Source organism: Porites lutea, chromosome 9 (assembly GCF_958299795.1).
Source record: "Porites lutea chromosome 9, jaPorLute2.1, whole genome shotgun sequence".
Lineage (NCBI taxonomy): Eukaryota > Metazoa > Cnidaria > Anthozoa > Scleractinia > Poritidae > Porites > Porites lutea.
This window is the reverse complement of record NC_133209.1, coordinates 29,596,574-29,610,116: the sequence shown is the minus strand read 5'-3', so window position 1 is coordinate 29,610,116 and position 13,543 is coordinate 29,596,574. Positions and strand designations below refer to the sequence as shown.

At 40.2% G+C, this 13,543-nt stretch overlaps 1 protein-coding gene across 2 annotated transcripts in view; it reads right to left on the bottom strand.

Annotated features, from left to right (window-relative positions):
• LOC140947501 (uncharacterized) overlaps positions 1–9,267 on the bottom strand; it is a 66,682-nt gene extending 57,415 nt beyond the window's left edge. The window contains exons 1-5 of one of the 2 annotated variants that reach the window (XM_073396614.1): positions 9,172–9,267; positions 3,518–3,659; positions 2,319–2,421; positions 1,861–1,948; positions 9–57 (exon numbers count right to left, since the gene is read on the bottom strand). In XM_073396614.1, coding sequence (XP_073252715.1) covers positions 9–57; positions 1,861–1,948; positions 2,319–2,421; positions 3,518–3,659; positions 9,172–9,235 — 446 coding nt within the window. In that variant the 5' untranslated portion in view covers positions 9,236–9,267. The remainder of the gene's footprint in view (positions 1–8; positions 58–1,860; positions 1,949–2,318; positions 2,422–3,517; positions 3,660–9,171) is intronic. The other variant, XM_073396615.1, reaches the window with a different exon arrangement.
• Between the last annotated feature and the right edge of the window lie 4,276 nt (positions 9,268–13,543).

The window sequence follows — 13,543 nt, the reverse complement described above, 5'->3', positions numbered from 1 at the left end:
TCAACCTACCGTCACAATAGCCTTGACTGTTAACTACATTCCCATCATTGCAAGAAACTGAAAACAACAAAAAAATCACAAGTTTTAGTATAGGTTACTCTTTTCCATCCCTTACCAAATTTGTAATATTTTCGGACTACAAATGTGGTCATATTTCTCTGCTAAAGACATGTAACGAGAAAAATTGCTGAAAATCTAATAACTCAGGAGGAACATTTAACATAAAATTAATTAACAGTTAATGAATGAGGCTGAGTATCTTATGAAGAATTATGGAGATCTCGGAGAGTGTTATCCGTCGACGCCGTAGGCCAAGGCGGATAACACCCTCCGAGATCTCCATAATTCTTCATATGACACGAAAGCCGAATTCATTTACTGTTTTATTATTTATTCAAAATAATTCCTAGTTTAAAGACATAGCTAAAACATTCTTACCTCCATCGATCCATCGATGTTTAGTTCATCTTCGATAGTGTACGTTTAGGTTTGTCCAGCTCCGCAAATATTCTCCAAATAGCAGATGTCGTCCTTCGAGTTGTCTTCTTGCTGTTCTTGCCATGTTTTTAGCTATTTTTTTGCCTAGTTCTTACTCTTGAAACGAGTGAAATGTCCGCCATTATTTCAAGTTCACAACCAAAACAACTCAACCTCATCCCCAGGTCTTCTCGGTTAATGGTGCCTTAACCTGCAAAAACGCTGCATTTTGACGTCATTTCCTCGTTAAAGTCAAATTTCTCTCAAATTTGGTCATCAGTGAACTGGTTATGGTGAACTAAATGTGGGCTTTTAGCCAAGCAGAATCGGGGAAATACTTTGAATGAATAATAAAAAAAGTTAAAATAGCAAAAATGGTATCATTTTCACATACCTAGTTTAGAATTTTGCACCTCTTGAGCTGCTGTTAATGCACCGCCTTTCAGGTTAATATGAATCAATCACAAATCCAGAACGTTTTCTTGACTTTTTAAAGTCATAAAATTCATATGTTAGCCCTTTTGGGCCTTTTTGCAAACTGAAAATGACATATTTCCCTACCCTTTCTTACACTTCAACTAGTAAAATCCCTACCCTTCAAGAGAGGATAAAGGGAACAGAGAAGGCATCCCCCATATACACCCTATTCCATAGGTAATTCGTCTCGAGTTATTTCTGAGACCACAGATCCCAAGGGGGATTACACAACAGCCACTCACATAGCGCGAATGTGTTCCGCGTGGATGACCCACGCTCAGAGCCACGCGTCCTTCACGAATTGACGCAGAACAAAATGGTGGAAGACGCGGAGAGCGATATTGCTATTCGTTTTGTCGACGAAAACGACTACAGAGAGATTTCTGCTAAAGATGTGTCAGCGAAACGGAAATTAAAAAAACAGTACAGCAGGGAAATCCTTAACACACTGAATATTCTCTCAGGACTGCTCAGGATCAGTACAGTACCGCCCCCTTCAGGGGACGTACCGCAAATTAATTAAAGCGTCCTATATCGCATAACGACCTGCTCGTCCGGGGAGGACACTGAAGGGTATTTTGGGTAGAGATGTACAGCCAAGGCCTTCAAACCCTGACCTTTTTTAACACAAAAATTGTTTAAAACAAGAGACTTTATTTCATGATCCTCATGCGTTTCACTTTGCATGCATGAGTAATTTTTCAAACTAACACCATAGGGGTTACACATGTAAAAGACACCGTGTTTAAGACGCTTTAAGTCAAATCGTATACTCTTTTTAAGACTCGAGACCCTAAAAACCATATCCTGTTCAGCAGCACATACCCGTATAGGCCAAACAAGGGAGTGTCCCACCTTGGCTTTAGGAGGCCCAGACAATCGTTGATCGTTTTTGACAGTACTTACGGGTCAGCGAAACCTGTGAATTCGCATTGATCCGCATGCCACGGTAGTTGAATACGGCGTCCTTGGCTCCAGCTATCCTAATAAGAATCTAAAAGGATAGAACAATAGCTTGTCGATATGGGCAATCTCATTTATTATCCCCCTCTCCCTCCCCCACTCCCCCTTCCTATGTGGATGAGATTTTCTGAAGGGGGCTGATTTTATTTTTCTCAATCGGTAACTCCCAGTCCTCTTACCTCGTCCGGGGGGCGGGGGGGTGCTCTTGCTATTAAATGGAATGATCCTATTTTCCTTAGTAAACTGTTAAATTGCACGTACGGTAAGCAAAAGTTTAGCTTTTTGGCTTGTCACATTATTATCATTAATTGATTTTATAGTATTACATTACTCTTGGTATCCAAAGTATTAATAGGTTCTTCTTCCCATGTTTCCCTTATACCAAACAAATTGGCACTTACGTAGTCCAGATTCCAGGCAGGAAACCAGCCCCGTCTTCCTAGATAAACCGTGAGCCCTGTAACATATCCGATATCCCAGTCTCTGAAAGAATATGTATCTAACCTGCAAGAAACACAAGAATGGCATTTCAATGCATTTGATTCATACCATTACTTATCCTTCAGGAACCAGTTAGAAACAATCGTCGGTTCATGACAAATTGTGATATCAAGGTAAAAAAAGCTAGCATAAGTCAGTTGCAGTTGCGCCCAGCCCCTCCCGCCCCTCCCCGTCACAGGGCTGAGGGGCGTTTTCCCGCCTTTTCAGTCCTGGAGTACTGCAAATTTTGCGGGCATTATCAAATTTTGCGCTGCCCGGGGTCGGGCATTTTCCCCACCCTGGAACAACCCTGAGCTTTTGACACGTACGTGGTTTCCTATCCCGAAGATCACTACACAGAGGATTTTAGTGGAAAAACAAGTAGATCGGCTCATCTGCCAAGGACGGGAAAAATTGTAGAGGTAGAGGGTTCTAAAGGCGTGTTCTCGGTTTTATGCATGCATTCCTTCATTTCTAAATTGGGAGCTATCGACGTGAATCAAGACGTTTTTAGCTTATTGAATCAAATTTCTGTTGATATTATTTGAATAACATCCTTTCATATTTATAAAACTATTCAGAACAGATATGATAACTTAACAGCAAACTATTAATTTTGATATCAATAATTTTATAGCAATACTAAAACCAAAAACTGGTGCGTCGCGGCGGGAGTCTTTTTAAAACTAAAATGGCGCCATTGCAAACGCAGACGTTAATTGAAACAAAAAATCGCACATTAAAATGCTTAAACTGGCACTACTCGACGACTGTGCGGTCAATGAAAAATGTTACAGTGTTGATGGCGGACAGGGTATTTGCTCTCTTTTTTCGTCTTCACCCCGGGAAATTTGACAGCTCAAAAGTCCCCACCCCTGGGAATTTGCCATCCATGGCAAAAAAAAATGCTAATCTCTGGCCCCTTCGCCATTATACTTAGCTTTTGCTGATACTTTGCCAGGTAAAAGTGAAGCACTACAGCCAAGTTGAATCGTTTTCGTTACCGTTTTGTTTATTTCTATATGTACTATTTTTATTTATAACGACGTTTGCTTTTCCATTATTATCCCGCCATGATCACTCGAGTGGTTCCAGGCAAAATACAAAAGAATTTCCTTACCTTCCCTGTTCAAAGTCATTGTGATTTTTTTTATCTAATTCTCTTATATCAAGGGACCCCCGCGTGCCTTTCACTTTAATATACACTGGTGCATCCGTGCTGGCACCAAGTTTATTTGCCGTTTTAACCTTAACTTCGTAATCTATAAGAAAAGAATGAAAAAAATAAAATCAGTGAAAAAGACACATGTGATTTTAGTCCAGCTCTGCTCTTCCTTTTTGAAAGGAAAAACCCAGTCAACAAAGTTCCATAAGGGGAGGCAGCGTCCCAAAGTTCAGCCCCTTAACCTTTAACCAACATTTTTGACCTGTAAGGTACCCCTTCCGTATGCCTTCTATTGACCAATTGTACCCCTTTAACATTTCAAGTGAATGACACTGCATCCCTTTTAACTTGAAGTTTCAGGAAGATGAGTTTATTAGCCCCTTTGGATTCTTTTACACACCAAAATGACATATTTCCTCACATTTTCATATACTTCTGATCAACGAGTGACTTAACAAAGGTACCTCCTTCGGGCAGAGTTTCCCCGTATAGGCCATTAGAGGGAGTCCCCTGCTTGGGACCTCATCTCCAGGCTTTGGACCTGGCAACATGGATAGGGGGCCAAATGATCAGCCTACTGAGGCCAAGGGAGAACGTGTTGTCTTGTTCGCTGAGGCTGACCCGTTCTAAACGAAAACATTCCAACCGCGACGGTAGTTTCTTCCATATTGTCTTAGTGATAAACTTAATTTGCTGTTGGCTTATTTCACGCGTTTCTTTATTGCATCTTAGTAGTGTTTCGTACATGAGAGTAAATGTGGCGCATTTGTAAAAGAGCAGTACTAACTAAAGCTTCGTTTCCCTATTGCTATTGTGCTGCAGAGCTTTAAGAATACTCTAGAAAGCATTAAAAAGTTTATATTTAGTTTAAGACGCAGTTCACCAGAAGATTGAGTAATTTTTATTTTATCAAAGTGGAAAAAAACCTTGTACCAGAATAATTTAAACCATATCGCATTCTTTTTTACACTTTTCAAGGGCTTTCCAGTCAACTCCCTTTATAGCGGGCACTGTAGGGACCTTAAGTTAGTGTCCTCTGTAGCGAGAGTCCGTAATAGCGGGAGTTTATTTCAATCAAACGTCTGTAATGTATTTTTGGCCGGAATTTATCTGCTGTCCGTATTATCGGGGTGTCCGTTATAGTGGGGTGTCCGCAAGGCGAGAGTTGACTGTACATTAGTTATCTGTAATACGCCACTCCCACATTTCCCATAATGCACCTTGTTTGCCCCCCAATTTTTTGCATAACTTTTGTTTTTCATTTCTCCTGGCTACAGTCAACTCCCTTTATAGGGGACACTGTAGGGACCTTAAGTTAGTGTCCTCTGTAGCGAGAGTCCGTAATAGCGGGAGTTTATTTTAGTCAAACGTCTGTAATTTATTTTTGGCCGGAATTTATCTGCTGTCCGTATTATCGGGGTGTCCGTTATAGCGGGGTGTCCGCAAGGCGAGAATTGACTGTATTACAGCCGTCCTACGAAAAGTTGAGAACAATGCTTATGCAATATTTTGGGGGGCAAATAAGGTGTATTATGGGAAATGTGGAAAGTGCGAATAACACCAAAGACAATTTCTTATGGGTTCCCGAGAGAGTAAATTTCAAATTTGACAGGAATTGTGAAAACGCAGGTAACATTTTATTTTGTGAAATTTGAAATATATTTTCTCAGTGTTTCTCGGGTTCCCATAACAAACTTTCTTTGGTGTTGTTACAGCTAACTAATTACATCCTATGGCCCTTTAAAAGTGTAAAAAGAATGCAAAATGCTTTAAACTATTTTAGTATCATTACATTGATGATTATCGAAAATTGAGCGCTATGATTGGTTAGGAGCTTCGCTCCATCCAGCTATAATCACCGCGCAGTGATTATAACATTGGAGGCTAGCAGTTTTCAACACGGCAGCCAAATTTGTTGATGTTTCAGAGTCGGAAATTGATCAATTTAAAGAAAATGCTGCTCCTCAAAAAACAAAAGATGCTACAAATTTGGAGTCAAGCTATTCAAAGGTAGGTTGATAAGTAACACAATTTACAGTCAATTCTCGCCTTGCGGACACCCCGCTATAACGGACACCCCGATAATACGGACAGCAGATAAATTCCGGGCAAAAATAAATTACAGACGTTTGACTGAAATAAACTCCTGCTATTACGGACTCTCGCTACAGAGGACACTATCTTAAGGTCCCTACAGTGTCCCCTATGAAGGGAGTTGACTGTACTGAAAACTGGTATGTTTGTTTACATTTTTTGCTTTAAAGTGTCGGCAACTTTTAGTAACTTTTGCGAAATATTTTGTTCTACATGGTTTCAACAGCAGCAAGAGTTCACAAATGAAATAGAAAACATGGAAGTCGATGATTTAAATAAATGTCTGGCAAAAGTTTCGTTTCCGTGAGGAAAACCGAAGGCAGCTATCATAAGAAAACCAGCTTGTTGTCGGTCAGAGCCGCCCTCGACCGACATCTTAAAGCCCCAAAATCTTTCAAAAATATGTCTCTTTTTTATTTTATTTTCTCCAATAATCTTCAATGTAATTATACCAAAACAATTAGATGCCTCAGGCGACGTGAATATCGGCGAATAGTCACCTCGAGTTCGTCTCGGTGACTATTCGGCGCCGGTATTCACATCGCCTTCGGCGACTAAAATGTTAAATGCTATACGTTTTTGCATCCTGAAAGTTAAAACAGTACTATGCACAATGTCCGGATGGATTCCGTCTAAAAGCTTTTGACAGAAAACTGCCGTTGGCTGGTTGGGTGCCATGAGATGATGCCATCGATCAGATATTAAAAAGGTAAATGCTGTAATTATGAGTGCAGAAGCGTACTCAGTGCGTACCTGCTGCTAGATCTTCTTGCGACACTACGACGTAGAAGTAATAATTTATAATTTATACATGTATACATGTATAAAAATTATAGTCCCGTCCTAAAAGAAGAAAAACTTCAAATATATTTTTTAAATAACTTGTATCAAACAGGCTGAAATGACTGTATATCTTTCGACTTCGTACGATCGCTGCGGAAAAGCAAACTAAAAATTGCCGGACAGGTTGTAAGTTGCGTATGCCGCTCTTGCGGTATATGAATCGTTTCTTCTAACATTTAACGGATTAACATAAAAGAAAACACCTTTCATTTCGTGATCTAAGGTCCTTCCAATATTCAAAAAGAGAGAAAAATTCTTTATAATCTTTGATTAATTTTATTTTTGAATTTGTTTTTTTATTTCCACCACTTTATTAGTCAGAAGTCGTCAAAATCGGAGTAAAGTTTAAGAGAATGATTTTTCTATCTTTTTTTCCGATAATCTTTTCTAGTTTAAAGATCTTCAATATTCAAACTGACAAAAAGATAAAAGTCTTTATTAATGACAAAATTGCGTCCACATAACAATTTTTCAATGATCATTCTACAATCCCGGACAAAACTACTTGAGAAAGTTTCCCCCATCATGTCCACTTTCCTACGCAACAAAACTATTTCCAAAACAACGCCTTTGGGGATAGATAACCCCTTCCCCCAATTCAATATTGCTTCCCACAAACGCCCAGGGATCGGGCTTTCTTTTGAATACACAACAACATTGCTTTCAGGGGAAGGGGGAGAGGGAAGAACCGGTACAGCCACGATGTTTAGAAAAATGCTGTCCAAGAATACAATTTTCTCAACAGTTTTGTTCAAGGTTGCGTACAAGGTGATTCGCGTTTTCTCGCAAGAATATTTGCAAGGACAAAACAAAAACATGCTAATAAAAAGCACTTTACAGAAGCTGTTTTGAGCACAAAGTTTCACGCCAGACCATCTTCTCATAGAAAAGCACGACCTCATATACGTTTTTTGCAGCACCCTCTTTAAAACAGTCAGATTTCGCAATAGCCGTACAACGCGTGCTAATTGCAGTACATATTTTCCTGTAGTACCGGAATGGAAGGTTCGGAAAATGTGAAAAGTAATTTATCTTTTTCAGAAGAGTCGGAACAAGCTTTGTATGACGGTTCTCTTCCAAGAAAGGGAGTTCGTAGTGTTTATTTAGGGACATAATAGTCAATCCGATATGGAACCGTTCCCGTCAGGTGGAAATTGCTTCTCAGAGCTTATAATTGGTTAAACTATGGGTGTTACAGAAACTTTGTTTATTAAAAGTCGGTTAACTTTTTATGACAATTCCATGGATAGAATAATATTACGATTAACAAAGCATTGAAACGGTTAACACCATTTCGTTTTCAATAGAGAATGACCTTCTGATTCTTATTAAACTTCCCTGTTAATCGTTGTTAACCGTTGCTAATCTTCGCAGCCGCTCAAAAATGTCCTGTTAATCGTTCCGACTTGCAGATATTGTGGAGAGAAAAAGATTAGAAGTCAACTTTGGCAACTTTTATCATACCTTGGTTTTCAAATTATCAATGTAGGTCATAATTTTTCCAGTCATATGTAACCCGAAGACAACACGTGCACTTTTACGGGTCACGCGATAGTACATTTTGTCACGTTATCGCGCGTGACATTTCTAGATTTCATAGTGTGTTTCTTTGGACTGGATATCGCTACAATTTCAAAAGTAAGTATTCAAATGTGAAAAGTAAAAATGCAGCTTTTATAAATATTTAATCCTCTCTCCATTTGATGCTTTTATTCTTTGCAAGTGCTTGCCCATTGACTATTTCGGCGAGGGAAAATTGTTCAAAGTTGTCGAGTCACGTGCTCTGAAAATTCAGCGAAAGTTTCATGTGTTATTTGTTGATCGAGTCGTAGGGGGTGAAATTCCCGTTTTCTGGCTAATCTACTTGACGGAAACGTCCTTTTCGTCCTCGAAAAGCGCAATGTATGCCCTCTGCTCTTCACTCAAAGCGCGCGTAAAAACCATGCATGGAAAGTGAATTTCACAAACGTTCTTGACTGACCACGCCAATCAAGTAAGACATACCAATTGATTTTCTTGTCATAAACGTCTCTGTTTTCACTCATTTTGCATTAATTATCTACTTTTCTTTGAAATGTACTACATTTATAAGGAACAGGCTTATTTGGCTGCGTTTATAAAGGCTGCTAATCGCCTTTCCCAGTCAAATACAATCCCGGACAAAACTACTTGAGAAAGTTTCCCCCATCATGTCCACTTTCCTACGCAACAAAACTATTTCCAAAACAACGCCTTTGGGGATAGATAACCCCTTCCCCCAATTCAATATTGCTTCCCACAAACGCCCAGGGATCGGGCTTTCTTTTGAATACACAACAACATTGCTTTTAGGGGAAGGGGGAGAGGGAAGAACCGGTACAGCTACGATGTTTAGAAAAATGCTGTCCAAGTATACAATTTTCTCAAACGAACCGCGCTGAGGCCAACACTATTGGAAACATCCGTCGTTATGGAGGTATCCCCTTTCGTACCGAGTCAGAGAAAACGACTGAAGAACGACACAATTAAGGGCTTACTATAGGTCTATAGGTCTCTATAAGTGTGTTTCTCTAGAGGTGTCTGTTAAGAGATAATTATGATTTTAAAGTTATTTACTAATATTCACCTATATGCTAAAAATCTCTGAAACTAGAGCCATAATTTTTTTCAGAGGGAAGACCAACAAAGCTTACCTTTTGTCTCAGCAAAGCTGCTGCTAAAAAGGAGGAGGAGAGAAAGCCGTAACGACAACAGCATCTTATTTTCCTGCAAAGCAAATTACGTATCAGCCTTAACTCATCCAGAAAATGATAATGTGTGGATTTCCATTACTCTGCATGTAACCCTTTTCGTCCAGCTGGGCAAGCGAAGTTAACATGGTTGCCATAAGAAACGAATTCCTGCTTCCACAGCTGTCGAAAAACAAACTGTTGTGGGCAAACTATTGCTTCGTATCACGAACCTTATAATAATTATCCAGTAAGCAATAACTACATATCATTAGCTTGCATTGCCGAAACAAGCTGTGTTTTACCTTCGCAGCTAGAAACATTCCCAAGCTAAATGAGCTTTTAATTAATCTTTTGATTCACACGAATCCCTTTAACGTAAACTGCAAGGAAGAGATCATCATTCACGTGCAATAAAACTAAATACGCTTAAAAACTAAGTTTGTCCGCAAACAAATGAAAAAAGTACGCACATATATACACTAAAGAACTTCAACTAGTATGATATCTTAGCATACGTCAGGAGCCGATTACCGATTATCGGCTCCTGCATACGTATATGGCGGGATTAGCGGGCGAGTGCTGTAGTTTTTTTGGCGGTGAAGCTGCGTGAAGATCGGGAGCTAGTGAAACAATCCCGCCATTGAGGTATGCAGGCTACAAGTACCGTAAAATTCCGAAAATAAGCCCCTCCAAATATAAGCCCCCCAAACCAGTAACACAAAAAACCCTCCGTTAAATCGCCAATCCAAATATAAGCCCCCCGGGGGCTTGAACTTGGAAAATTTCTCTCAAATACAAAGTAAAACAAAGCAAAAACGGTAAATTCACTTCCAACTATAAAGCCAGCCCAATCGATTTTGAAGCACAAGTTAAGTTTCCCTCCGTAGATAAGCCCCTCCGAATATAAGCCCCTCCAAAAATAAGCCCCTCAAAAGGGGCCTTTGAAAAATATAAACCCCGGGGCTTATTTTTGGAATTTTACGGTAACTCTGAAATGACGCCTGACTCAGTGGCAATTGTCAGAACGTCGCTCTCTCGAGCCCCTTCCCATGATGCCTAGCATTACGGTTACCACCCTCTAACACCTTCCCCCCAGCAAAATTTACAATTTTACGTTTAACTAGAGTATCTTTGCGGCATTTTCACTAAGCGTCCCGGAACGTGTACGTTTAACAGTAATAAGGTCCATCTTAGTGCATTTAGCAGGTTCTGCAGCCTTTGCAGTGTCTTTTAGTGGCTTGACTTTTTTTCATTTGTTTTCAACAACAGTTACTGGTAGGTCTTCGGCTGTCGGTTTCTGTTCTGCAGATTTCGAGGTGGGTTCCGTAACTTTGACTTGCTAATCTTCCTTAAGATGTACACGGTTTCTTCTGAGCAGTTTACCATCCACATTAACATCGTATGAACGGTATCCACAGTTCTGTGAGACAGTTCCTTTCTTCCACTCTTGTCCTTTCAACAGACCTTCAGGCTTGACTCTAACGGTATCTCCAGGCTTTAATTCATTTAGGTCTTTAGCAGTGCGATCATAATAGGCTTGAGATTTCTGGTGTTTTTTAGTTTTCTCCGCTCACACTGTTTCTGCAATGTAAGGTGTCAGTAATGTCGCTTTCATGGGTACTTCAGTTCTTGTTCGACGGTTTAGGAGTCTTTGTGCGGGAGATGTTGTCATGCCAGCAGTAGGCGTGTTGTGCTAGTCAAGTAATGCTTCGTACGGACTCAATTTTGTTTTCTCAGCTTTCCTCACCAAAGTTTTGACAATCTTCACAGCAGATTCAGCTTTTCCATTACTTCGGTGGTGATATGGTGAAGATTTGGTATGTTTAATCTTCTTTCGTTGGCAGAATTGCGACAACTCGACTGAGTCGTAGTTCTTTCCTCAGTCTGTTACGATCTCATCAGGAATTCCCCATCTCGCAAATTGTTTTTCATTAGATTAATGGTTTCACATGCAGTTTGGTTTTTCATCAAGTCAAATTCAATCCAGTCACTGTAATAGTAAACTAGAACAAGATAGTGTTCTTTGTTCCATTCAAAAATATCAGATCCAACTTTTGACCAGGGTCTGTTGGGAATTTCATGACTGATTAGTGTTTCTTTTTGGTTCTTAGTCTAGAAAGCATTGCAGACTTCACATGTAGCAATGAACTGTTTCAACTGATTGTTCATTCCCGGCCACCATAATGAAGTTCCAGCACGCCTAAGGGTTGACCCCGTGCCCATATGTGCTTGGTGTAATTTAATAATCAGAGTCTTTCGGAGTGTTGCTGGGACTACGATCCGATCACTCCTGTAACCGATTCCATCGTTAAAGGACAGTTCATCCTAAATGTTCCAATACGGTAAGATTTCAACGGGAACGTTTCGTTTGCTTGGTTTCCAGACCATAGATATGTGGTCGCTGACAGACTGTAAGACAGCGTCCTTTGGAGTGGCTTCTGCAATTTCAGCGAAGTTGCTTGTTAAGCTTTGTTCTTCATTAACAAGTCTTGTCGTTTCAATGTCTTGTTCGATCTTGCTTCGGTGCTGGTTAGTCGGCTGAGATCTGCTCAGGGCATCAGCAATAAAGAGGTCTTTGCCTTTTACATATTTAAATTGGACATCATATCCCATGATTCTACATAGCATTCGCTGAAGTCTAACAGGGTTATCTTCAGCAGGTTTCCTCAATAAGGCAGCAAGGGGTTTGTGCTCGTTATAGACTGTCACTTTCCTACCATAAGTGTAGGTATGAAATCTACTGAGCCCAAATACAATACTAAGCAACCCTTTCTCGATTTGGCTGTAGCGTTTTTCAGTGTCTTTTAATGCTCTCGATGCATACTGTATAGGTTGGCCGCCTTGCATGAGGCAGGCTCCTAAACCACTTGATGATGCGTCCACTTGGACTTCAACTTGTTCAGCCACATTGAAGTATCTTAGCAGTAGTGCATTCAGAATGAGGGTCTTAATTTCATCAAAAGCTTTCTGTTCATTTTCTTCCCAGATAAACGCAGTGTTGTTCTTCAGCAGAGCTCGTATCGGTTCTGACTTGGTTGACAAGTCTTCTGGAAATCTAGAGAGGTAGGTAACAACACCAAATAGTCTTCTGACTTCATCTTTGTTGGTTGGGGCAGGCATTGACTGAATACATTCTTGTTTCTTGGGGTCAGGTTTAACTCTTTTGTCTGTAAAGACCACACCCATGTAGAACAATTCAGTCTTTCTCAGCCGGAACTTCTCCTTATTAAGTTTAATATTCTTCTGATGGCATCGCTCCAACAAGGCAAGCAATCTCTTTTCATGGCTAGCTGTTGCTTCTTCAATGTTTTCTCCATCGCCCCAGATCAATATGTCATCAGCTATGGCTTTTACACCTTCTAATCCTTCTAGATTCTCATCACTTCTTTTTTGAAATTCTTCAGGTGCTACACTGATGCCAAAAGGCATTCTTTCTATTTCATCCGTCCAAGAGGGGTATTAAAGGTTGTCAGCAAGGAGCTTTCTGCATCTAAGGGTACATGCCAAAAAGCAGTCTTGATATCAGCTAGAGAGAATACTTTAGCATTGCTAATGTCTGTAAGCAGAAGATCGACAGTTGGGATTGGGTACTCAGATCGTTTGAGTGCCGTGTTCATTGGTCTGCTGTCTATGCAGAGTCTAATTCCATTCTTAGCAGAAGGTTTGTTTACAATTGTAGGACCACTTACCCATTCGGTAGGCTCAGTCACTTTCTCAATTATACCTTACTGTTGGAGGTCTTTTACTTAGCTGTTTTGTGAGGAGTGACATCATTACTTGTGTGAAGATGTAGTTCGCCCTCAGACTTTCCTATACTGTCATCAAAGACTTGAGGGTCGTTAGTCGGAATGGCCTCCAAGGTGAGTGGTGTTGTCACTTCACTGGCAGTTACAGGGACACTTGGGTTAGCTGGGGCTACTACAGCAATATTCTCTCGCAAGAGCTCAATTAGTTCGAGTGTTTCAGAGTCATTTAGACCGAGCAGAGGTGTTAGGTCTCTGTCAACAATTCTAAACTGAATTATCCTTTCTTCACTGGTTGCAGGATTTAGCACAAAGACTTTTCTGGTTCCCAGGGTCTGAATTTTGGTTTATTCATCATAGAGAGACAGAACAAGCTTGACTACAGTGTTAAGGTCAGTGAGATCATAATCTCCACTGATGTTTTTGTACACATTCACAGGGAGAATGCTACATGTTGAACCTGAGTCTATCTGAAAGCTAACAGGAATTCTTTTCTTCGACAGCAGTAGGTTTGCAAAATCTTTCTTGTGATCACAGTTTTGATTAAGTACACAGATTTTGTCAAGAACTTCATAATAGTGATCCTCACC